This window comes from Phalaenopsis equestris, unplaced genomic scaffold (genome assembly GCF_001263595.1).
Source record: "Phalaenopsis equestris unplaced genomic scaffold, ASM126359v1 Scaffold000002, whole genome shotgun sequence".
In the NCBI taxonomy this organism is placed as follows: domain Eukaryota; kingdom Viridiplantae; phylum Streptophyta; class Magnoliopsida; order Asparagales; family Orchidaceae; genus Phalaenopsis; species Phalaenopsis equestris.
This window is the reverse complement of record NW_018164444.1, coordinates 32,757,038-32,782,776: the sequence shown is the minus strand read 5'-3', so window position 1 is coordinate 32,782,776 and position 25,739 is coordinate 32,757,038. Positions and strand designations below refer to the sequence as shown.

Here is a 25,739-nt window from a genome sequence, read left to right as displayed (position 1 = left end):
AGCAGCATACAAGTCGCCAAAAACTCCTCGCTTAACTCTAGATCTGTGAAGGGAGACTATAAGAGCCGTTCCTGAAAGCAAGTCGAAGAGGTGAAGGAGAGATGAAGGGGCATCCAAATGGCGAGATTGAGGGCTTCGTTGGTGAAACTTTATCCGCCGGAGTAATATTGGGGCTTGACGGCGGCACCACCTCCACTGTCTGCATCTGCATACCGGCGACGGCTTCGATTCCTTTCACCGGCACCAAAGCTGCCGAATCTATTGAGATTCTCTCTAGGGCTAGCGCTGGCTGTTCCAATTTCAATTCCGTTGGAGGTAAGAATCCATTCCAATCATCTTGATCTGGTTTGCTCCAATACAACTAGAATGAATTTGTCGTATGTGATCAGGGTATTAGTTGTTCATTTACGACTGGAAGATTTTTTTTGTCAGCCAGATTAATGCGAAAGAGGTATACGGAGGTGAATTGGGTGGAATATTTTCTATTGTTTCATCTAAGTTAAAAGAGTAGAAATCGAAGGAAATGTGGGCGGCTGGACAGAGTGGAAGTAGAAAAACCGATTTTGATTGTCTTTTTTGGCCTTATGTAGGTTTATCTAGTCGACGAACTTCGGTCTACCTTTTATTTCATGAAGCGAAGCGACGTAGAGGTCAATGATATTTTAGATATTCATAGGACTGCCGATTTGTTTAAGCTTTTGCATTTGAGATTTATGGCTCCGCTCTACCCATTCAATATATTTGAAATTAAATTTTGCTTTGAATTTGCCATGCCTGAAACTGTTATTTTTGCTGCTTAATGCTACTTAATTATTTTGTTTATTTTGCTCTATACCGTTTCTTCCCTTCGAGTAAAAAACGTTACGTTACACTTTTTTGGTGTCTTCCAGCCATCAGAGTCAGTATTAAATCTACTTTGTCTTTTCAGCTTAGAAATGGAGTGATAGAACGCCATTACGACACTGGCTTTCACCGCTTTTATAAGCCGCTTCAAATGGATCTTTTATTCCTGTCAGAGGGGAAATCGCCACGCCCCTTGCTTTCCTTATACTTAACGCCAATGAATTTTTTATTTACGACCTTATTGTTCTCTAGCAGAAAAAGTCTTTCTTTTAGATCCCTGCAGACTGGTCTTCTGACTTGGAAACAGATGTTTTACGAATCATATGGGGAGTCACATGTTGACTATAAGACACATGCCTTCATATATCCTCTTATTTTGTGGCTCCGTTCTTGCATCAAATTGTGAAAGTGGCATCCAATCGTCCTCTCCTTATATACTGCGCCAGTTCCATTGCTGGCATTTTCGTTTACACTTTTTTGAGGCATACAGCGAGCTCTTTGCAGTTGTTGTGTTGCTAGATCCGGTCATATATTCCAATTTGTTTCGCTGGGATCGTTTTGTTAATAAACCTTTTTTTGTTTGATCTAATTCATCCTGCGTGATTTTTTTTTTATATGGAGATCATAAGAATATAGGAAAGAACCTTCCACTTTTGGAAGATTCACATACTTACCACTCACTTATTAATTATTTACATGTCTAACACCTAAAATTTAATTTTTACATACATGTCACCTTACCTATGCATGAAAAGGTGAAATTAAAAGTTAAATGGTGGTATTTTTGATGTGATATGAAAGATTTGGTTGGTATTAATGTAAAAAGCTACAGTTCATGTGTTAGATATGTAAATACATAGGAAAATGCCCCCTAAAGTTTGTATGGTCCTTTTTGTAAGACAGTGTTCATCTGCATAGTTGGTGCATGAAGTTCCTCTGATATGGACTGCAAAAAGGATGCCTTTATTTAATTTTGAATTTAAAAAAAAAAAAAAATTTGAAGCTTTTTTACATATTATTCCACAGAAGCTGCAGCAAAGAAGACACTAGAGAAGGTTATAGCCGAAGCCCTTTCCATGGCTCATTCTACTTACTCTGCTGTTCGAGCAATTTGCTTAGCAGTGTCTGGTGTTAATCATCCTTCAGATCAACAAAAGATTTTGGAATGGGTCATGTATGTTCCCTTGTTTTTCTTTTCAAGCATACCTAAACGGATATTTCAATTACAGTGACATATAATGCTGCAAAGTAATCAAGCTTAGTCTAGACATATTCTATGCAGTTCTATTGTTGTCTTAGGCTAAATTGTATAATTTATTTTTAGTATGATTATTGACTTTTAATGTTGATGTTGTGATAATATTGCTTAAATTGTATTACTTTTGGCGTCATTTATAATTGCATAAATTATGTGGTGCTAAATCTTCCATCTTTCAATCTATTTAACTACTCTTATAATTACAGTTCATCTGATGAAATATCTTTTAATTTATGCCTAAATTTAATCGACATAATCCAATTCTTATCTCAAATATATCATTAACATTCCACTAAAAAGGACCTTCTCCACCAAGGTCATACCGGCTTCACTAGGTCCTGGTATAACACATTTCTAAGGCGTCTAAATTCAATGTTTTTTATGCACCAAGAGAGAAGCTTTCAGAAGAGAGTGGAAATTCCTATTTGGTGAGAGTGAATTTTTAGGTGTTCAGCTTGCATCAACGCTCTGCACCCACTTTTCTGGCCATTAATGTATCTTGCTTGTCCTGGCTTGACTGAAGGTGTTTTTGCTCTTCTACTTAACAAGAACTTTTAATTTTTTGGGGCCTTTACATACATACCGCCCAATTCTTATGTATTTACATATCTAACACCCAAACTTTGATTTTTTATATTTATACCATCCAAAACTTAATTTCACATTACAAGTACCACTATTTTTAACTTGTAAAAGGTGAAATGCATCTTTTAATGAATGAGTAATGTGGCATATATGTAAAAATTGAAGTTTAGGCGTTAGATATGTAAATAGATACGAATTAAGTGGTATGCATGTAAATCTGCCTTAGTTTTCAATTGCAGCGATCTATTTCCTTGTCCTGTCAAGATAATCATAGAGAATGATGCTGTGGCAGCAATGGCAAGTGGAACATTGGGGAAGCTCCATGGCTGTGTATTGATTGCAGGCACTGGTTCTATAGCTTATGGTTTTTGTGAAGATGGAAGACGAGCCCGTGCTGCAGGTGCAGGACCTATACTAGGTGACTGGGGAAGGTTAGATTTTGATGAGCACCATTCTCACCATTGTTCAAGTTAATTCTTAAATTTTTTTAGTATGTCAATATCAATAATACTTGTGCTACTCTTCACTTCAGTTATAATGTAAAACAATTTAATGTAAAACATTTTTTGTTTAGATACTGTATCTTTTGACACTAAATAGGATGCTATGGAGAAAAAGGATTCAGGTAGTCGACCCCATGTAGTGGGACTAAGGCTTTGTTGATGTTGTTGTTACTGTTGTTGCTGTACTGTCTTTTTTGTGGTCTGATTTTTCAAATATCTAGTAGATTTGATTTGTTTAACTTGATTCCGTTAAGATCTTGTTTTTTTTCAGATCTCAAAAAATCTTGTAACTAAATGCTTAATCTGTAAATTGTTTTGTAAAATTAGAGGATACTTTGGACTGCTAAACCACGCAACACAATTCATGAATTATAATAGAATATTATATATTAAGGGTACTGGTGCAAATCATGTGCGGTAAGTGCACATTCCCAAGTTTAATTTTTACAAGAAAAAATGAATTTCTGCTGAATACCAAACTTTTGAAAAGGAGCGTTTTTTTACTGTGCTATATAGAAAACATTTTCAATAATAATTAATATTTGAATAAATTTCTGCTAGTAATTTGTTAAAAATGAATTGCCAGGCGGAATAAATGAATTTGCTAAAATGCTTTCTATAAAATTGTTAATAAATATTTGAATATAAAAAGAAATATACTTCAATAATAATAAGATATATTTTTTAGAATTGCCAGGCGGAATAAAACATTTTTGGAGTTCAAATTGATTTGGTGGGGTGCTTAGAACTAGACATGCGGACAAAACATTTTTGGAGTTCAAAATGAGAATTTTTCGAGGTTGCTTATGTGGAGCATTCAACGCAACATAGGGAACATAAATTTAAAGTGGTGCTGTCAATTGACCTACTTACACTAAAAGGAAGAAAGGGAAGGGTTTTGCCATAAAAAAAATAAGTCACAATAATACAGGAAAAAGTAGGTCTGATATTTCAATCTTTAATTGATAGAAATAATATCGAAATATTGAGAATTATGTATTTTTTCTTCAATGATATTGAAGTTGTACCAGAGAGGAGGCCATTTTGACCACTTGGACTAGCAGTTGATCAATTGACTGATCCATTTTACCTCATATAACCAATTTCTTATGAATTCAAAAAAAAATACTATTTTAAATTGATGCTCGCTAGTGATGTGAAACTCGTACTCTATAGGCGGTAGAACACATGCCTTTTGCTTTGCACAAAGCTGCCTCTGTTAAGTTTAATTTCATTTGCTTTTGATTAGTTGGATGAGGCAATCTAATTTCTGAGTTTTATTTTTTGCAAAAATCATACAATATTGTCGGTATAATTTGATGTATTTTTGGATAGTACCTTATGATATTTATTAACGGGTAATACATTCTAGTATGTCAGTCTCTATGTGAAGTTTTAGTTTTGATTGCATGGTGTTATACATCTATTTTATATATTATGATAGAAGTTATATTAGGGTAGGATTTTATTTATTTCCTGTTTTGTCCTATTTATGTATTCCTTTTATTTTCGGCTATTTATAGGGGTTTCTGTTTTTTAGTTTATTTGATTTGATTTTTGTAATCTTGGAGATATGAGTGTTATTTCTTTTATAAGTTTAGGAGATATGGATGTTATTTCTTTCCTATGTATAAGATATATGGATGTTAATTCTTTTCTAATTTTAGGATTCTAGTGAGATGTACTTAAGCTAACATTTTGTATCAATAAATTGATTCAGCTCAATTCTCCAAACCTACTTGTTCTCAGAGTCAGAGATCTTACCCTAGCCGTTGGAACTCTACTTGTTTGGCCAATTCTTCTTCCCGCAGCAAAAATCTTCCTTCTATTTTTTTTTCTCCAAGCCCGACTCTCCTCCATAGAACCATAATTTTTTGTTGCAGTCCCTCCTCTAGCCGGAACCCCTTCCTACAATCGAAAATTCTTCCCTACAATTTTCCAGACGCATGGATTGATTTCTTTCGTATCTTGGCGGCCAATCCTCTCCTTTGGCTCCGTTGGAGCCGTGGTTGATTCCTCCACTTCGAGCTTCCATTCGACGTTGTTTTGATTCGACTGGAGGTTCGACATCTACCTCAATCCCTCTGTAGATAGGAGGATCTAAACGTCCATGGAGTTCTTAATTATCACTCATAAACTCAGCGGTTTCAATTTCCTTCAGTGGTCTCAAGCTATTTTGTTGTTCATCCAAGGTCGGGTTAAGTTTGACCACCTCACGGGCATGATTCGAGAACCTTAGAAGACTGATCCAATATATGCTGCGTGGGAAATGAAGAGCTCCATGGTTATGTCATAGCTAATTAATTCAATGGAAACCTATATTGGTTGTTCTTACTCATTTTTTCCGTCTACAATCACCCTATGGACAGCTGTTGACGATATCTGCTCAAACTTAAGTAATTGTGGACAACCCTATGATCTTTCTAATAAGGTTCGTGAGGCTAAACATGGATCAAAAATGGTGACCCAATACTACAACGTCTTGGTTGCTTTATGGATAGAATGTGATCTCTACTATGAATACACTTGAGATTCCCCACAAACCTTTCCCTCTTCCATAAGATTTTGTAAAAGATTGCGTGTTTCAATATCTGGCTGGTATGAACAAGGATTTTGATGAAGTCTTCGGCCGTATACTTGGCCATGATCCTCTTCCTTCAACCCGGGAAGCATTAACCGAGATTCGCCTTGAAGGAAGCTGGAGACTTATCATGCTCGACAACTCAATTACTTCTGTCAAGCCGCCAACCTTGGTCTCCAAGAGTACTCCATACTCTGCCACACTGTCTCAAGTCAATGACTCCACTTGTACTTTTTACCCCAAACCATTTCATATATGTGATAAGTGTTGCAAGCTCCATGGTAAACCGAAAAGTACTTCTTCAGCCAAATCTTCTGCTGCTAAAGATCTCTCTACAACCTTAGAATCCCCAACAATTCAGTTGGCCTCTACTCAGATCATTCTAGACTCGCCGAACTCTATTAAGAGTCAGGTGGAACATTTAATTAAGCTGTTTGGTTCTAGACAGATCTCCTCCTGCTCATTGACCTATCATACCCGTCAAGATAACGTCTCTATGGCTCTCGTAGGTCTTGCTTCTATGGTTCTGTGGATTATCGATTTAGATGTCACAGACCAAATGACAGGGTGTTCTCATTTTTTTGTCGACGTATGCTCTTTAGTCCGGGTGATATACAATTAAAATTGCCAACGATTTCTTTAATTCCATTCAGGGTAAATGGTCTGTTTTACCAGCAGTCGGGTTAACTTTGGAATCTTTGTTATATGTTTTTTTGCTTAAGTGTAACCTCTTCTCGGTCAGTAAGTTAACATGTGATCTTGATTGTGAAGCTTATTTTTTCCTTGGATTTTGTATCTTTTTGAATCGTCATTCAGGGAGAATGATTGAAACTGTCAAGCGAGTACCAGGGCTTTAATTTTTCCAAAAAATGACAATTAATTTTGTTAGGACTCAATCTCATAGTTGTAATTTTTCTTTTTCTCTTGTTTATCTAATTATACTTTTACATTATTGTTTGGGTCATTCCAACCTTCATTATTTAAAACAATAGTACTTTTTGATGTTTATTGATAAAAAGTCTTCTTCTTTTAAATGTAAAATTTGTGAATTAGCTAAACATCAACGTATCTCATATCCACTTCATTCGTACACTCCTTTCTTGTTTTCACTTATTCATGGTGATTATGAGGTCCGTCTCAAACTTCTAGCTATACCAATAAATGATTGTTCATTACTCTAATTGATGACCACACTCGGATGTCTTGGGTCTATATATTAAAAAATAAATATGAAGCAACAATCATATTTAAAAAATTCCACCCCTTCATTCTAACCCAATTCAAAAGCACCGCTTAAGTTCTTCGGACCGGCAACGACTTTGAGTACTTTAAATCTATAATGGGAGAATTCTTGGTCAGTAAGGGCTTCATCATAATTTCTTTATGGATACATCTCAACAAAACGGGGTAGCCGAGCGAAAAAATAGATAAATTCTCAAACTTGCTCGTTCTGTTATGCTTCATGCTAATGTTCTTAAGCATTTTTAGAATGACACTGTCTTTATCGCTACATACCTCAGCGATAGAGTTTCCATAAAAATTCACAACTTATGGGCCCAATTATTGATGATTTTTCATAAAAGTCCACAACTTACAAACCCCATTATCCGCCTTATTGTCTTATTTTCTACCAACCGATTCTTCTCATTGGATCCCAAAACTTTTGTGTGCACGACATTTGTTCAAAACACAACCTTGACATGCTATAAATTTGATCCCCGCTCAATTAAATATATCTACCTCGGCTATTCTATCACTAAAAAAAGGATATTGGTGTTTTGATCCTACCACCAATAAAATTTATGTTAGTGATGGTGTATCTTTTTTTAAAAATGCCCCATTCTTTTCTATCTCTATCTCAAGTGAGAGGGAGCTTGCTTTTTTGGACACTGTTCCTTTTCCGAGCCCGATGGATAATTTTCCTACTCCTACAATCACTGTTCCCAATGCACCTGCGATCCCGCTAGAGTCGTCTCCAATCGAGCCAACACCACCACCACCCCCTCTCCATGTCTATAATCATCATACAAACCCCTCTATTGAGAGTCGTCCCAATGCAACCCGCTGCCCCGCTGCCTTGCTGTAGGTCTTGGAGTCCACTCTGGCCGACGTCCCCAGTACGATGCTCTCTCAAATTACGGGGGCCACTCATTATCCAAGTGAACGTTTGAACCTCTATATTGAGTTATGCAAACATGTACAATCATGCATACTTCACTGCCTTTATCCCATTACAAAATAAGTCTCCTTTCACATCGTATCTTCGTCCTACAAAGCATTTGCCACATCATTGACGGATTGTTGTCTCCCATCCACTATTGAGGCGGCTTTGGCTGACCGTCTTAGAAGGCTACTTTCATGAACGAGATGAATGCCGTTCAACACAAGCATACTTGAAATAAAGCATTTGCCACTATGATGGCTCCTTTGAATCCCACAATGTTTGGTTGGTCGTTAATATTAACAAATTTATGGGATTGCTATGAAGAGACTTTTGCATCGGTTGCTAAACTAAATACTCTTCGGGTCTTGTTATTCCTAGCCATGAATCTGAATTGACTTAATCCAGCTAGACGTTAAGAATCCTTTTCTTAACGTCGATCTCACTAAGGAGGTTTGTATGTCTCTCCCACCTAGATTTTACTTGATTTTTTCCTGTGGATAATTGTGTCAATTGCATATGTCCCTCCATGAACTAACATAGGCCTGGTTTGACATGTTTAGGCAAGTTGTAGTGGGCTATGGTTTCTCTCAGTCCCAATTTGATCATATGTTGTGGGGGAACCTTGTCACTTAGAAAAGTAAAAATCAGTTTCTTGTTGCCCGTAGTAGTGTCAAAGTAGAGTTTCGTTGTCTTTGAGTTTGTATGAAGCGCTCTGGTTGTGCATCATGCTCCTTGAGTTACGTATGTCGGTCACATTCATCTGCTATTTTTTTTGTGACAATAAAACCGTCATTAGCATTGCTTACAACCCGGTCAAACATGATCGTACCAAACATGTGGAGATTGATTATCACTTTATCAAGGAGAAACTCGATTTTGGGAAAATTTGGGTTTCGCTGTCCCATTTGTTGTTGAACTGGCAATATTCTCACAAAAAAACTTCTCACACGTTTGATGATTTCAAGTTCTAGTTGAACATAATTGACATCTATGCTTCAACTTGAGGGAGAGTGATAAAAGTTGTTTTAGGATGTTATTTATTTCCTATTTATGTCTTTCAATATATTTCTGGCTAGCTATAGAGTTTATGTTTTAAGTTTATTTGATTTGCTTTTTATAATCTCGAAGATATGTGTGTTATTTTTTTCTTAAGTTTAGGAGATATTGGTGTTATTTTTTTCGTAAGTTGAGGATTGTAGTAAACTGTATTTAAACAAACATTTTGTATCAATAAAGATTTTGTGCACAATTCTCCGAACCTTCACATTTAGTCCATCGCAATGTATTATTAAAAATTTCATGTCATATCATAAGCTATGTTACATAGCATACCTTGTGATGTGTCGACGGTAAATTATCCCATGCAAACCATATATTAAAACATACGAATACTGAAAGTATGAAAATCCAAGTTTTATATGGATTTTTGTATATTTATTTATTTATTTATTGCACTCTATTCTTTATTAATATAGAGACTTCATAATTTTGAAAATGTTTGTTTATGGGATAAAATTTTTTTCGGCCCATAGTTAATTGCTTCTCCATTTGAGAACTCATGAGCGATATTAATTTGTTATATTTCAAATGCATTTCATTTCAAAACATGAAATCTCCTTAGAAGAATGTTAAACCTTCATCTGTCTTGCATCACCAAGCAAATTAGTTAGCTCGATGTTTGATCCAGTTATATTTTTTCATTATTTGCTAATTATTTGATCTTAAATCTGATGCGGGAGCATCCAGGAGCCCCCTTTCCGCGACATTGCTATAGTGGCGCAAATTTCTACAGTATAGTGCATGTTTTCACGATCAGCTATAGTCTCAAGACCAGGTAGGCTTCCATTTTCATGCATGAACTGAACCGATCCAAGTGTTTTCACTGTTGTGGAATTGGCTAGCCCTCCTCGGCCACTCATCGCTATCTTCTTATTTTATATTATCTTTTATGATGTTCTAGGCTCAGTTTTTTCATGTGTTTTGTATAGGAATGCTAAATTTATTTTTCTTTCTTTGAGGGTTGTATCTAAGGGGCTGGTGATGCTCTTGTTGTTGTTTTTTCTTGAGGTGATGATTATCTTCCTATCTCTTTCCATATTTTCCCTATGACGCTCCCGTCCATCCTCCATCGCTGTAGCCGCCACAAATATCATCATTTACTATTTTTCACGTCGGTCTTCTTATTCTAGCTCTTTTTAGTCGCAACCATAGTCCCCCAATTTCGCCTTTTTGTTGCCGTCATCTGGAAAACAACAAACATGTTTTTTTGCTGCCCCCTGGCTGTTCCAGCCTTTCCCACCGTGCCTTGCCTCTCCGCTTGCCACTCCACTTGCTGCTCTCACTGTCCCAAGTCTTTGATTGTTACTAACACAATTCCTGCCCTTCCTTTTGCTGTCCCAACCACCCCGAACTATTTCAACCACTACCTCCATTTCCTAACCACCTAGCCGACTCACAGCACACATGGATCGAGCTTTGGTGCGAGTTTGTGTCGTATTTGTTGTAATTTTCATTTCAAATGCATTTGATTATAACCATCTATTTGCTTTCGACAATAGTATTTTTTTTTCCTATTGTGGTTTGGGTTAACTCTGATATCATTTGGTATTCTATCTAGCTTAACTCTAGTCCTATCATAGGGTTACTAGCATTCACTAATACCTAACCCCATCTCTACCAAAAAAATTTCTTTTTCACCATACAACACATTTACACACCTCTTTCCACCTAACCACACCCAAAACCTAGCAATGCCACAAAGGAGATAATCGCTAGAAGCCTGATCAAAGGGGAAAAGCAACAATGCCATGTATGAAAGATTCACAAAGAAGTATCCAAGGATATGCAATGGGAAACACACCAACTACAACATGGGCTTGCCACCTTCAAGAAGAGTTAATCCAGATGGGTCATCCATAGCCACAATAGTGACTTGCTAGATTGAAGGAATGAAGTGAATCTCTTTCACTATGCAGATCTTAGGGATGAAGAATCTTTTCGTTGAAGATATGACCTGAAATATTTTGGAAGACAAAATTTTGAAGTTAATGTGAATTTGCTATATTTCGACGGTTATATGGATCCGGACAAGTTCATCGAGTGACTCTGGACCTTAGAATGTGTCTTTGAGCGTTAAGTTGTTCCATCAGACAGAATGTTGAAACTAGCCACTAACAAATTAAACAATAATATATTATTTTGGTGGCAAAATTTGAAGTACCAACGCCAGTGTGAAGGAAAAATACAAGATCATTACCTGGTCCGTGATCAAATTGGAGATGTAGTGTCAATACCTAACAATTCACTATAGAGCTGATATTCAGGCCTCAGTTTCAAAAGTGGAGAGAATACGTCACCTGAATAATTGGGGTATAAGGACTCCCAATTTTGCTACCTTTGTGGAGTTTAACGTGGGCTTGTGCACACTACCCCGGTTTCGTTTGGCTAGCGGCAAAACATATTGCTACGATGTCTATCATAGTTGGTATGCCGTATTAATAGGAAGCATAATCGATCCCTTTTGGCTAGCGACAAAACATATTGCTACGATGTCTATCATAGTCCCCCCACCCACCCACCTCCCCCTAAAAAAACCAGGATGGCTAGAAGCTAATATTGACAGTGCCCTTCTTTCCAATAACCTAGTCGGTTTGGGAGCAGTGATTCGGGATGAAACGGGGAAACTTATTATTGCAGCTGGGGGAGCAGTGATTCGGGATGAAACGGGGAAACTTATTATTGCAGCTGGACAATCATTGAAACATTAGGATAGTTCACAGTTGGAACAGGATGTGATACTCTTCCTTGTAAGTTTGGATCATCATTGAAGGAGACAACGAGGATATCATTAATTTCATTAGTGAAGAATGGAAGGCCACAGTTTTGCAACATCCACATGACAATGGGGCCGGCGAAGCTTTTCTTTCTGAGTTCAAACAAGTTATTTTCTTCTTTGCTGGTAGAGAATGTAACAAAACAATCCTTTTTTGTGTGAGGATGGCTTTGGATAGGTCTTTTGTTTGGGATACTCACACTTGTGACTCCTCTTTTTGAAAGTGGTGGCAGATGGAGCTCATCACATTGCTCTTTTTGTGTAGCTTTTATAGCTCTTTTGTCTTTTTGATTAATGCAAAATACAATATTTTACTACGATCATTATATCTTACAGGCAAGGTTCAGCTGCAGGATCTTACAGTCAGAGTACATCTAGGAGAAAATTCATTCCAACCTCGCCCAAGAAGACACTATTTCCGAGTGCAAACAAGTGGAACCAACTAACATTCCCAAATTATTTATCGTCAGGAAGTGTTTCATTTGTTAAGAATTTGGGCATATTGAATCAGATTGCACGACTAGGAGAAAAATCTCTTTCACTCATGAAGGAACAGTTGAAGAAATGAACAATGATACTATCGACACAGAAGAGAGTGAGGACACAAAAGAGTACCGACTGTCAGCTAATGAGAAAGAGACGTCATCGATTCCAGTTGAACATAGAGAGAGATTCTAGCTTGACGTAACTAATCTAGAAGCTATTGAGTCCGATATAATAGACATTCATGCAGAGTGTGTGGTTGTGGTGTCTCAAACTACATTTTATAGACGTGCGGACAAGCATCAACATGATTGACATTGGATGTCTGAAAGGGCCATTCGTTTGAGCATCCGATACTAGACATGTGAGAACTTCAGATAAAAAGATCTCTGACTTTTCAAATATATAGCCTCACCCTACTTAGTGATATCTAATTTGTCAGAGATTAGAAGATTTTGAGTTATTTCTATAAGACAATTGGGAGTCATTTGGGTATTAAAATCGATTCAACAGTGTACTCCCCGACAGAGGATCAAACATGATAGATGAATCACAATGTTGGGTATCACCTTAGGTTTTTTGTGGTAAAGAATATTCTAGAGTGGGATCCAGACCATTCTCGAGAAGAAGATGTCACTCATGAGCGGTTACATGTCAATGTGGCCTAGCCTATCATAGATGTTGTTTTAGAGTTGACCCATCCTGACAGCCTTGTTTATCAAACAAATCCAGTCAAGTACGGGAAGTGGGAGGAGCAGATTATATATTTATTTGCTTCGTATGTCCATTGGAATGACAACACCTACATGATTGACTTATTGGGAACTTGCAACATTGTTGTTATTTTCAACAGGCCCAACTAGCTACTATGAGGAGATAAAAACTTTAACGGGTGAGATCGAAGCTCCCCCAACCCTGTGAGACTGACGTTGGAGCATCTGATAGCTTCTCTTTTCGCGGCACTGCTACGGTGCCGCGAATTGCTACAACACCGTGCATGTTTTTGTGATCCACTACTATCTCGTGATCATGCAAGCATTAGTTTTCTTTCCTGAACTAAACTAGTTAGGTTTTTTCGACGTTGTGAGGTCGGCCAACCCTCTCGGGCCACTTTTTGCTATCCTCTTATTATATATTTGCTTTAATGATATTCTAGATTTAGCTTTTTCGTGTTTTTTTAGGACAGTTGTAGACGTCTCTTCTTTTCCATTCGTAGGCTGTATCCAAGAGATTGGGTGGTGCTCTGGCTGTATCTCTTTCCTGGGGCGGTGATTATCTTCCCTATTCCCTTTCGTACCTTCCCCACGACACTCCTGGCCATCCTCCATTGCTGCAACCGCCCTGAACAACACTCGTTTGTTGTTTTTCACTGCAGTCTTTCCATTCCACCACTTCTTGCTCGCTGCCACCGCCTCGGACTGCGCTTTGCCCCTTCGTTGTGCTGTCCCCTGGATTTTGCAGCCTTTCACACCACTCCTCGCCGCTTCGCTTGCCACCCCACTTGCTGCCGTCGCTGTCACAGCCCTTCTCTTTGTCCTTCGCTTTGCTTCCAATGCTATTCAAAGCCCTCCCTTTGCTGTCCCAACTACGCCAACCCATTTTAGCTTCCTGCCTCCATTCTCTGACCACCTACCGACCTCCACCACCCATGGATTATGCTCTAATGTGAGTTTTTGTCATATTTGTTGTAATTTTTCTTTCAAGTGTGTTTAAGTGTAACCATCTATTTGCTTTCAGTTATAATATTTACTTTTTCTTTTGTGGTTTGGGTTAACTCTGATATCAAAATCTCTTCCAAGCTAGATTACGATAGGAAGTATGTTTTCAAACAACCTGGCTGCTGTGTTCTCGTGGTGTTCCAATAGAGGCTAAAAGTGTTATCCAACTGATTATTTTTTTCCTTGATTTTGATGTAAGTGGTGGGGACCATTGGTTTAATTTGTTATACGAGATGAACTGGTTGATTCATGAGGTACCCCTATTAAAAAATGAATTCCTCACTGGCCGCATTTTATGAGCGTGGAATTCCATGATCTACATTAAAGGTTCAGTTTCTGCTTTTTTCTTGCAATCACTGGATATATTACTAGATACAACTCACCTGAATAGAATTTCCAAACGCCTATTGGGATCTAACACCCGTTAAAGCGGGCCTGAATGTCAAATTAAATGTTGATTAGGGTTCTTGCTAACCAAACTGTGTTCTTTCCCTCGTTTGTGCATAGGATTGTACTCGTATTTCTTTATGCTCACAAGCAGGAATTGAGAGAAAGAAATTCTGCAAAGAGTAAATTTTGTATGTAGATGTATAATCCTACATAAAACAGATTTTGTTTTTTTCTTCTCGTTATCAGTATTTCAACAATGAACCTCTGCTACTTTCTTTTTAAAATTCTTACTAAAGGTTTTGGCAGATAATTGCTAACGTTCAGCAGTTAAACTTCTGAATTGTGTTTAATTTTTATGTGAACAAGCCTTGTACACCGCAATAATTTTGAGATTAGCACTGAAACTTCTGGATGAGTATGTGTACACCTGCTGTTTGTCAATCAAGAAGGATGTAAATCAGATAACTAAATTAAGAGTTTTCTATAATTAGAAGCTTCATTATTTCCGATATTTTTATTCTAATTTATTTTCCTTTTATCTGAATATTTAGATTAAAAACATGTATTATTAAGTTATCTAAAATAGATTATGCACTTTATTTTGTACCTAAAATAGATTGTAAGATTATTATTTAATGGAATGAAAGCAAAGGGAAAAGACATCGAGCATATTCAGAATTCAACCTATTTTTCTCAAAACTTTGGCATGGTATTAGAGCAAAAAATTGCCCTAACTACCGGTAATCGTTGAAGGACCGTCAAAACTCCCTTCCCGCTGGCCTTCTTGCGGGAAGGGAGGAACTATTTCTCCGCCTTCAACTCGCCTTCTACCGCTTCATCCCGGGCTGCATCGTCCCCCTCGTCTCCTTCGTGGAATCGTCATAGAAACAACGAATATTGTTTTCTAGGACTTATTTCATTCTCCTCTCTTCTGTTCTCGCTTCATGGTTTTCTAGCTTCATTCGTGCCCTTGTTTTCTGATAAAATGTCGAGCGTGACGCTGGATCTACTGAAGGGGTGGGTCGGCAATGGTTTAGCCGCATTGGCAGCGTTGAAGGAGGAACAAGGGATAAACCACTTTGATTGGTTACCAAATTCGATCCTTCTAGTTATCTTCAACCAGATCAGTGAAGAGAAGGTGCTTGGACACTGCTGCGCCGTTTCCCGAAGCTTCCACTCGCTGGTACCCCTTGTCGACAACATTTCGATCTGCATCGACTGCTTCATCTACTAAAGGCTCCCACATAACGCCTGCCGCCAGTCGTGCCGCCCTCTCTCTCTAACATATGATTTTGGAATCTGCTCATCCAACCCAGTTCTATGTTTCTTCGGTGACAATCGGGCGTCTTCTATCATTTACAATTTTCTTCGCTTCGGATTTGTCGGGTTTTTGCTTTTCTAGGGTTTCACTTTCGCGGGATCTGACTCTAGTTTGGGTTGGAGTATCTTTGATATTTGAAAGTATCGTTCGTTGGTGTCTTCTAGGGCAATTCTTGATATCTTCGTACAGGTCTGTTGTTATAACAGGACGCAGATTCTACTTGTAGGCTATGATCGATAACATTTGGATCGTGTAACTGGATTCTATTTGTGAGCTTCGGCCTCTCGGGCTTCGACACTCTTAGGCTTTGGTCTCTCGGGCTTCGACACTCTTAGGCTTCGGTTTCTCGGGCTTCGACACTCTTGAGCTCCTCGGGCTTCCACACTCTCAGGCTTCGGCCTATCGGGCTTAGGCAATGTCGGGCTTCGGCCTCGCGGGCTTCGGCACTCTCGGGCTTCGGCACTCTGAGGCTTCGACACTCTCAGGCTTCGACGCTTTTAGGCTTCGACACTCTCAGACTTCGACATACTTAGGCTTTGACACTCTCTGTTTCGACAGCTTGAGGATTTTTGGTCCCGACAATATTATCAACTTCTTGTTGGCAAATTGATGCTTCCTGATCAGTCAGCATCAATTTAAGGGAGAATGTCAATCAGGAAGGATGAAAATCAGACAGCTAAATTAAGAGTTTTCTATAATTAGAAGTTTCATTATTTCCAAAAACTTTATTCTAATTTATTTCCCTTTTAGTTGAATATTTATATTAGAAATATGTATTATTAAGTTACCTAAAATAGATGTATTATTAAGTTTACCTAAAATAGATTATGCACTTTATTTTGTACCTAAAATAGATTGTAAGATTATTATTTAATGGAATGAAAGCAAAGGGAAAAGCTATCGAGCCTATTCAGAATTCAACCTATTTTTCTAAAATTTTGACACTTTTTTCCACAATAATTTATTCTTTTCGTGGTTAAGGAACATCTTGAATAATTATGCATATGCCCTTATTGCTGTATGCCAGGGCTGATGAGTTTTTTCTACTTATGTCATTTAATACCAATAATACTCTTCTTCCCAATCTTCTTGTACAGTTTACTTAATTGTCCACGTTTTGGTTTAGGAGTCACTAAGGGACTTCCCATTCATGTACATGATGGCATCCATCTGAAGTATTCTTTTGGTGTTGAAAAATGTCTTTACCGGATGGTTGTTCTCATGGATCTATGCTACAAAATCATAACTTAGTTCTACCTTTACTGCCTTTTATTGTTTATTTATATACAAAAAATGTAGGTGACCAGATGTCTCCATTGCGCAGTGGTTATGGAATTGCTGCACAGGCATTAACGGCTGTAATTAGAGCTCATGATGGCCGTGGACCACAAACAATACTTACAAATAACATCCTCAATTTACTTGGACTTTCATCTCCTGACGAAATTATTGGGTATTTCCTCTTTTCATTGAAATTCTTTCTATGCATTTCATGAAATGATTAATTTGATTTCAACTTGCAAAATATAGAAAGACTTAATTCAACAATTTTATGATCATTATAGTTTGTATTCCAGAAATTGAATTGCTAAAGATTTCCAGAAATAATTGCAAAAATAGAATTTTCTTTCTGGGAAGCTGGCTAGCAAAGCTGCCATTTTTAAGCTAGATCAGTTTTCCTCTTTGTTTAAAGTTGCTGCTTCATAAAAGAAGCGCAAGCCTGCTGGAACTTTATTTAGTAGAAGAAAGAACTACCCTGTCTAACTCTCTGACCCTCTTTTTAACTAATGCAGAGTTTCTTTGTTTAGAAATAATTTCTTAGCATTGCTCGCTTCTTTAATGCAAGATGGCATACTGTTATTTTATCTGCACCAGTGGTTACATGTGAAGCTGATTTTGAACATGAATCCGACCTTGAAACCATGCCCATGTTGGAACCTGAGCTCCTATATTTATATATATATCCAAATAATTTCCTGACTTTTTATAGTCCTTATAAAAGTGTCAATTTAGTTCTTAGACTCTTTTAATGTAGATTTAAATAGTCTCCATGGAGGACTATTTCAACCCCAATTTGGGGCTAATTTGACACTTATATTGACTTTGTGCGCAGGCGTGTGCCCTGGCCTGGTTCGGCTCATAATCCCGTAGAACCGGAAAACTCCTTTTTTCTTGGATTTGCCGCCCAATTGGACTGAGCTCACTCCTAATTATTCTCTTATCATAAATTTGTATTTTTGGCGTTCTGAGATTAGTTGCTCCTGTGTTTTGTATTGGTACAGCCGCTAGGTCTTATCTTCCCTTCAATGGCTCTATCCTAAGGTTTTAGGTGGTGTTTTGGCTGTATATTGGTTTCTCGGTGGTGATCATGTTTTTTATCCCTTCCCACATCCCTCTCGCTTCACTACCACGCCTTCCTTCTCGCTGCTGCGGCCCCAACAACAATCCTTTTGCTGGTGTTCCTGTAGCTCCTCACCGTCTTACCAACCTCCTCGCTGCCACAGTCCCAGGACACTCCTTTTGCTGTCCTACTGCCCCACGCTTTCCCCACTGCTGCTATTGTCATTCCGGTCGTCGCAGCCTTCCCAAAACAGCAATCCCTCGCTGTTTTCTGCTGTTCCAGCCGCCTGGCCACCTATTTCTCTCATTCTAGCTTGCAGCCCTTGTCACAACTCCTCTCCTTCACTGGCGATATCCTCCTCCCTTGCTGCCGCAACCCAGGATCGTCCTATCCAGCCTATTCGTTTCTGTCCGGCCCCTTTTTGTTGTTGTCACCCTTGCAACTTTTTGCTGTCCCAACCACCCACAACCCATTTCAGCCACCTACCTCCGCTCTCTGACCTCCTAGCGGATCGCCACCACCCATGGATCGAACCCTGGTGTCATTTCTCTTTTCAAGTGTGTTTGATTGTAACCACATATTTGCTTTCAATAAATTTTTTTTTTTCGTATTGTGATTTAGGTTATCTCTGATATCATTTGGTATCAGAAAGGAACTCATACAAGTAATTAGGTAATTAGGTGACTATTTTGAGTCCTCTCTCTCTCTCTCTCTCTCTGTGTATATATATATATATATATATTATATATATATCTTTGTACCCACTCGCTACTCACTAAAACCACCCAACTCACTAAAACCTTTTTATCTTCTCTTTTATATCAATGAATTTGCCTTATATATGTATATATATATATATTTATTGATATTGAATCAGATAGGTCATCACCTGTTTCATTCCTAAATGTATCTTAAGGGGCACAGTTAACTACAATGACGTGTAATCTTATCTACCATAGCTAGGCAGTAAATAAAGTCTTATCGAAGTAGTTTATTGGTTTAAAACATTCATAGGTAATTCATTTATGTTTCTTGAACAAGATAAACTTGGAAATCTTGAAGTTGAAATACAAAGTGCCTAGGCAATCATGACAATTTAAAAAGACAATGAAGTACAAATGATTTGCAATAAAAGTAAAATGCGACTATTTAAGATGGGCGTTTTTTAACATTCAGATGGACCCATGACTCCAGTAAACAGTCCGTTTTTTTTTAGGATGATTTACATATATATATAGCATATCTTTCTTATGTATTTACATATCTAACACCTAAAATTTTGATATTTACCCTTATAACAGTTTGGTGCCTTAAATTTATGCATGGAAATTTGTATTTCATTCTTAAAATGATAGTGATGGTTGTATTTTTGATTTGATGTTAAAGATTTGAGTGGTATGTATGTTTAGGTGTTAGATATGTAAATACATAAGAATTGTGTGGTATGCATGCAAATGTACCTATTATTTTAAGGCTTGTCAACGAATGTTATGCATCCATACACCCATGTCTTTGCATTCTTTCCAAATGAGAAAAAACATCTTTTTCTTCTTCTTCACTTTTTTTTTTTTCTATTAACAAAACCCCTTATAAATGCTATTGCAAGCCAAATTTCATGAGCACACCAAGACAAAAATTTCAGATTAATGTTCTCTTTCCATTACTTCCTTGTCTGTTGTAGGTGGACTTATGCAGATTCATCATGGGCTCGCATTGCTGCTCTTGTTCCAGTAGTGGTTGCTTCAGCAGAAGCTGGAGATGAGGCTGCAAACAAAATACTGCATTATTCAGTTCAGGAGTTGGCTGATAGTGTTAAAGCTGTAATCCAAAGACTTAAATTGTCCGGGGAAGGTGCAGTAATCTATAAATTGTGGTTTCTTAAAATGTTAACTGTAGTCGTTTTATCTAATAATCTTTTAGGATCGAGTTTCATGAAGAACCTTTTGGTTCCAGATGGAAACAGTTCTTTTCCATTGGTAATGGTTGGAGGCGTTCTTGAAGCTAATAACAAGAAATGGGACATTGGAAAGGAAGTCCTAAAGCACATTTCAAAGGATTATCCAGGAGTTTTTTCTATTCATCCCGAGGCAAGTAAACTTTCTTTGCAGCAATTTCTTTTGTTGGAATGAAATTTTGTTACATTGTAGGTAGTGAGTTGCAGCCTTTAACGAAAGATTCAATTTTTTGAAGTTTGGTGAACTGGAACTACTTCCAAACCGCTTTGCAAGTAGTCAGAATCTTAGGTTTCGTTTGGGAAAGCTTTAAAAAATTTTTTTGTTTTATTGAAAACAGTTTTATCATTTTCAGCGTTTTTTGATTGGTATACTTGTCTAAAAGTTCTTCTCATAAAACATCATTTTGTAGCTATTTTATACGGTGATTTTAATGTGGCTTTAAAACACTGCTTTATTAGTTTTGACGAGGAGCTTTCTGTGATCCTGCAACTTGCGGGATTCCGCAATTGCTGAATCGATCCCGTGACAGCAGGATGGAGAACCAGGACCGATTCTTGTACTGATAGAGGATTTTCGTAGGATGTTTGACAGGCAAGAGCGGAAACACTTTCGTGGGAGGGCAAATTTTGTCTAGTTTGGCAAATTCGGCAGGGATTCTTGCCTTTTCTAGTTTATTTCCTATTTATTTTCTTCTAATTAGGGTTTCTTTCTAAGTTAAAGGTTACTGAGATGAGCATGCTTAGGTGGTTTGGTCACATTAAATGTATTCGTGAAAGGGTTAGTGTACTCCTATGATGGATAAGATTAGAGAGAGTCGTTTAGATGGTTTGGTCACATTAAATGTCGACCATTTGTCGATCTTTTTAGGAGAGCAGATGTATTAGATTCGACCTATATTAAGAAAGGTAGAGGTAGGCCTAAGAAAACTTGAGCATGTACGGAAAATAATCTTAATTTATTAGAATTAAATTAAAATATGACACTCAATAGGACAATGGACCCCACTTACTAGGATCAAGGCTTGTTGTTGTTGTAGGGTTTTTTCCTAGTAAGAATTATTTATATGTTATTATGTTGCTTGTTTAAAAGATTTTTGCTTGATTTTGTGTTTATTAGATATTATAATCTCTCTTTTCTATCTCAAGGAGTACTGTATCATATTTCTTTTGCACATGGTACGTCTGTAGCTTGTGTAGGAGCATGTGGTGAATCTCCTTGTCATCCGTACATCATCGCTTCAGAGCTATCTTTGCTATTTTCAGTCGGGATGGCTGCCAAACATCATCTACCTCTCTCCAAACATCGTCGACCACCAATACTCTCATTCTCTTACTATTCCTCCACCTTCTCACCGAAACCACTTCTCAAACACCTTTCAGGAGTCTTGGAACGATGTCACTTGATATTTGAGCCCGACAAACCTTAAATTTTTGTGGATTTGTCTTTCTTGCCCCAAATCCAAAATTCAAAAAAAAAAAAAAATCTCCACCATACTTAAACAATTCTTATTGGAATTTCTTTCTCCAACCCTAATGTTCACCAAAATTTCACAATGACATCTAACATCAGAATGTAATCCTCGACCAACCTTGATTTGCAATACTATATCCGCTCAAAACTTAATGGGGGAGAAAATGATGCTAAACCAAGAGGAAAATTGGGGTGTCCACGAACTTACTTGGGAGGATATGCAATGGATAATTCTTCAACTATATCAAGGCTTGCCGCATTTAAGAGGAGAATTTGATAATGTCACCAATAGCCATAATGGTGACTCGTCAAATCGAGTGGAGGAAGTGAATACCTTATATCGGAAGTTTCTGGTGATGAATAACCAATATTCTGTTGATTTGACATAGAATATTTGGGAAGCCATGATCTTGGAGTAAAAGTGGATTTATCAGATTTTGACGTTATCATGGATTCAGACAAGTTTATCGATTGACTCTAAACAGTGGAATGAGTTTTTTAGTACGAAGATGTTATTCAAGGCAAAAGAGTTAAATTGACTTCTGTCAAGCCTACGAATAACACTTCCTTATTATGGAAAAGCGTCTATGCTAAGAGTTAAATTGACTGCTATTATTATCTGGTCCAAGACGAGAAGGGAGTTGCAGCGTAACTACATTCCCCCACATTACCGACATGGCATGTTTATAAAACTCTATAACTTGCGCCAGGGAGAGTCTTCTATGGTGGAGTACACAATGGAACTGATCAACTCATGCTGAAATATGAGTTGGTGGAATCAAATGAGTACCCAGTAACAAGATATCTTAGAAGATTGAAACTAGCTATTAGTAATGTGTAGCTATAGCCATATTGATCCCTACTTGATATACAAATAGAGAAATAACAACATTACTAGGTGATCGCTACACCTTATGTGCAGAGTTTAACCCCAAGATCAAGCAATAAGAGTACACCTAGTGGAGCACCAAAGCTGACTTCACTCAAAGAGAAGCCCATACAAAGTAGAGAAGAGGCGGAGACCGTCAGTACTCCCAAGTTTATCTCATCTAAAAAATGCTTCAAATGTCATAATTTTGGGCACATTGTGTCTGATTACCCAAATAGGAGGGTGATTTTTTTCACCAAGTAACGAGCAATTGAAAAACATAGACAATGACACAAGATAGAATGAAGATGTCAAAGAGGAGTATCAACTTCCAATTGATGATGCTAGTGATTCAAGCTGAAACCATGAGAGACTCTAGCAGGACTAATACTTGTTTATCCTAGAAAGTAGTAAGTTTGATGAGCCGATAAAACAAAAGGGGTCCTGTTGAGGGAGTTACCAGATGTCCCAACTCATTGCCACTGAGAGTGGTCCAACATGCTATAGATTTCATTCTAGGTTTGGTTACTCTAGATAGACTTGTATATCACGGCCAACACGATGACCGGGAGATACGATAGATTTAATATCTTAAGATTTGGTTCGTTAGAATATCCATCTATGTGCAGTTCGAGCTTTGGTTGTGCCAAAAAAAGGATGGTTATTTATTTTATTAGAAGGATGTACGTATTTCAGATTTATGCTGGGTGGACGTGAATATAGATTTTGCTGTGGCACCACTCGGCCACAACAGGGCAATGACTTTCTTATGGTGATAGATAGATTCCAAAAGCCTTTAGAGAAGAAGAGGATGCCTTTCCTAGTAGGGGAGAACGATGCCAGAGCTTCTCTCGTGATCCCACAACATGCAGGATTCTACAATTGTGGAATTGATCCTGCAATAGCGAGATAGCAAGCAGTGACCAATGCTCATCCTGGTAGAGTATTTTCTCATAATTTTTGCGATTCCATGACATGCCAGAGTGGGAATCACTTTTGCGGGAGGGCTGAACATGAGCATCTCTTTCAGTTGGCAAATTCAGTAGGGACTTGTCCTTGATAGTTTATTTTGTATTTCTTGTCTTCGAATTAGGATTTCGTTCTAGCTAGAGATATTTATATGTTATTATTTTGTTGGTTTAGGAGATTTTTGCTTGATTTTGTGTTTGTTGGAGACTGTAATCTCTATTTTCTATTTTAAGGAGTATTGTATACTCTTTTTTTTTGTAAATGTTGTGTCTGTAGCTTGTGCAGGAACAGGTGGTGAATCTTCTCGTCATCTATACGTCGTCATTTCGGAGCTCTCTTTGCTATTTTCAGCAGGGCCAGCCGCCAAACATCTTCTACCCCCCTTCACATATCATCGGCTGCCTGTATTTTTATTACCTTGCTATTCCTCCACCACCTCCTCGCCAAATTCACTTTCCAAACACCTTCTAGGAGTCTTAGAACCATGTAAAGTTTTTAAACAAATTTTTAGAAAAACAAAAGTTGACCATAAAGACTTGTGCGCAAGAATAATTTGGAGCAGGCGTTCTCATTAGCCTGCATTACAGGAGCCTTAGAACCGTGTCATGTTTTTAAACGAATTTTTAGAAAAACAAAAGTTGACCCAAACGGCCTCTGTGCAAGAATAATTTGGAGCAGATGTTCTCATTAGCGTGTACTACAGGAGCCTGCAATTGTCATACTTAGATGTGCGGGCTTTCATACATCAATTGTAATTTTTAGGCTCTATCTACATTTAGACTCAAATCCTGCAAATTTTGAGGATTTATAGATGGTTTTTTCCTCTGGATCATGTGAAAGGGCAGGAAAGAAGCGCATTACCAGTCAACATAGCTTAAGAGGCATTCACGATCTTTCTCTGATGGAGCTCGGTGCTTGTTTCTAGCGTTTAAGGATGGCAATAACCTTTTTGAACTGTTTTCCTTAAAATGGGTGGCCAGGCATGCTGGTGCATGAGTGAAAATCTTTCAAGTTTTAGAGATGTTTTAGTTGGATGGCTTTCATATAATAATTTTTGGGTGGGTTTAGATTCATGACATTTAAATCTTCTCCATTTTCATATCTGACGACACATATCCCTACTTACCACGTCAAAAACCTTACCAGAGGAATCCATCAAATTTGTCCCGCCTGCTCATACTCCAAAGAAACCGCCCAAATCAACCCAAATAATCTCTTGTGCAGCTCCTCTCGTGACCACAAAGAATCTTCAACTGGAAGCAGAATTAAAATTTTGGCGAAAGCTGGGACAAGGTTCAGCTTTATCTGAAATTTATTCTGGAGCTATTTGTTCACTACATTAGTGGTATAAACTAAATCAACTGTGCGAGTTTTTTAAATTATGATGTCTAGTTGGATGAAAATGAAATATAGTGTAAAATTTTCATGAATTTGACATTCATCATGCAATTCAAAACTTGTGCATTCCAATTTCGTTAGATTTGGGCGATTTCCAAATACACTATAGACTTCAGTCTGCCACCACCACTTGCCGCCGCCGCTGCCATCATTGAACATGTTTTATATTGATTTTATTTTTCTTCAAACTAAACTTAAAAATATAAATTCCTATATTTACTTTGCACCAAACCAAATAACTTTAAAGAGTTTCAAACACATTACATAATTTAAGTTTGGTTTTAATTGGAGTGGTATTCTTGCTGTGGTCTGATAGTAAATATTAGATGTTTAATATGAAAATAGTGAATCTTTAAGAGTAATGTATGCAAATTCGCCAAAATCTTTTAACTAATTTTAAATGGTAAAGTTTTTTAATCTAATTCCAAGTTGTCTATTACATGTGCAGGTTGAACCAGCTGTGGGTGCAGCATTGATAGCATTGAACCAATACACTATATCACTCAGAGCAGATCAAACTAGCTGATATATATATATATATATATATATATATATAGCTGTAAATTAAATGAGATTTAGGTGATGAGAAAATATTAGATAATAAAGACATCTCCCAGAGCTGATTATTGGATTCCTGATGGTGGTTGCTTTGCTTCGCATCAATACAGCTTGTTTGCTATTTTTCTCATATTATTAATTCATCGTATCCTCTATTGGTTGCCAAAGATATCCAATTAATTCTCTGTTAAGCTGTACAATATTTGTAATTTCTCTGCAGAAAAAGCAATACCCCTTGCTTTGATATACTATTCTATGCTTATATTTGAAAATTGTGTGAAATTTAAATTGCAAAAGAAGATTATATATTTCCCTTAAATTATAAAATAGTGATATTTTCATTTGATGTTAAAGATTTGTGTTATGCATGCAAATAAAATAGTTGGAGTGTTAAATATGTCAATACATCAGAATTGTTTGGTATGTAATTGACTTGAATTGTGTGTGTGTGGAGTTAATATTTCTCCAGACCACGTCTTGATAGCTATCCATCAGGCGTCAC

General features: G+C 37.4%; 1 protein-coding gene across 2 annotated transcripts; it reads left to right on the top strand.

Annotated features, from left to right (window-relative positions):
* On the top strand, window positions 1-25,507 carry LOC110039405 (N-acetyl-D-glucosamine kinase). 2 transcript variants are annotated; one of them, XM_020744447.1, is made up of 7 exons: window positions 1-315; window positions 1,870-2,017; window positions 2,926-3,117; window positions 17,003-17,131; window positions 19,701-19,870; window positions 19,973-20,106; window positions 25,128-25,506. In XM_020744447.1, exons 1-7 carry the CDS (start codon window positions 102-104, stop codon window positions 25,203-25,205), a joined length of 1,065 nt encoding a protein of 354 aa, XP_020600106.1. In that variant the 5' UTR covers window positions 1-101; the 3' UTR covers window positions 25,206-25,506. The 2 variants fall into 2 exon arrangements, with proteins under 2 accessions (XP_020600106.1, XP_020600107.1); XM_020744448.1 differs by lacking the exon at window positions 1,870-2,017 and having other exon boundaries at window positions 2,979-3,117; window positions 25,128-25,507.
* The last annotated feature ends 232 nt before the right edge of the window (window positions 25,508-25,739 follow it).

Bases quoted from the DNA above. Each gene is read 5' to 3' on its own strand.
- LOC110039405 (XM_020744447.1), top strand. From the start codon at position 102: ATGAAGGGGCATCCAAATGGCGAGATTGAGGGCTTCGTTGGTGAAACT. The intron at 2,018-2,925 runs GTATGTTCCCTT...TTTCAATTGCAG, and splicing joins AAGATTTTGGAATGGGTCAT to CGATCTATTTCCTTGTCCTG. The intron at 3,118-17,002 runs GTTAGATTTTGA...TCCATTGCGCAG, and splicing joins ATACTAGGTGACTGGGGAAG to TGGTTATGGAATTGCTGCAC.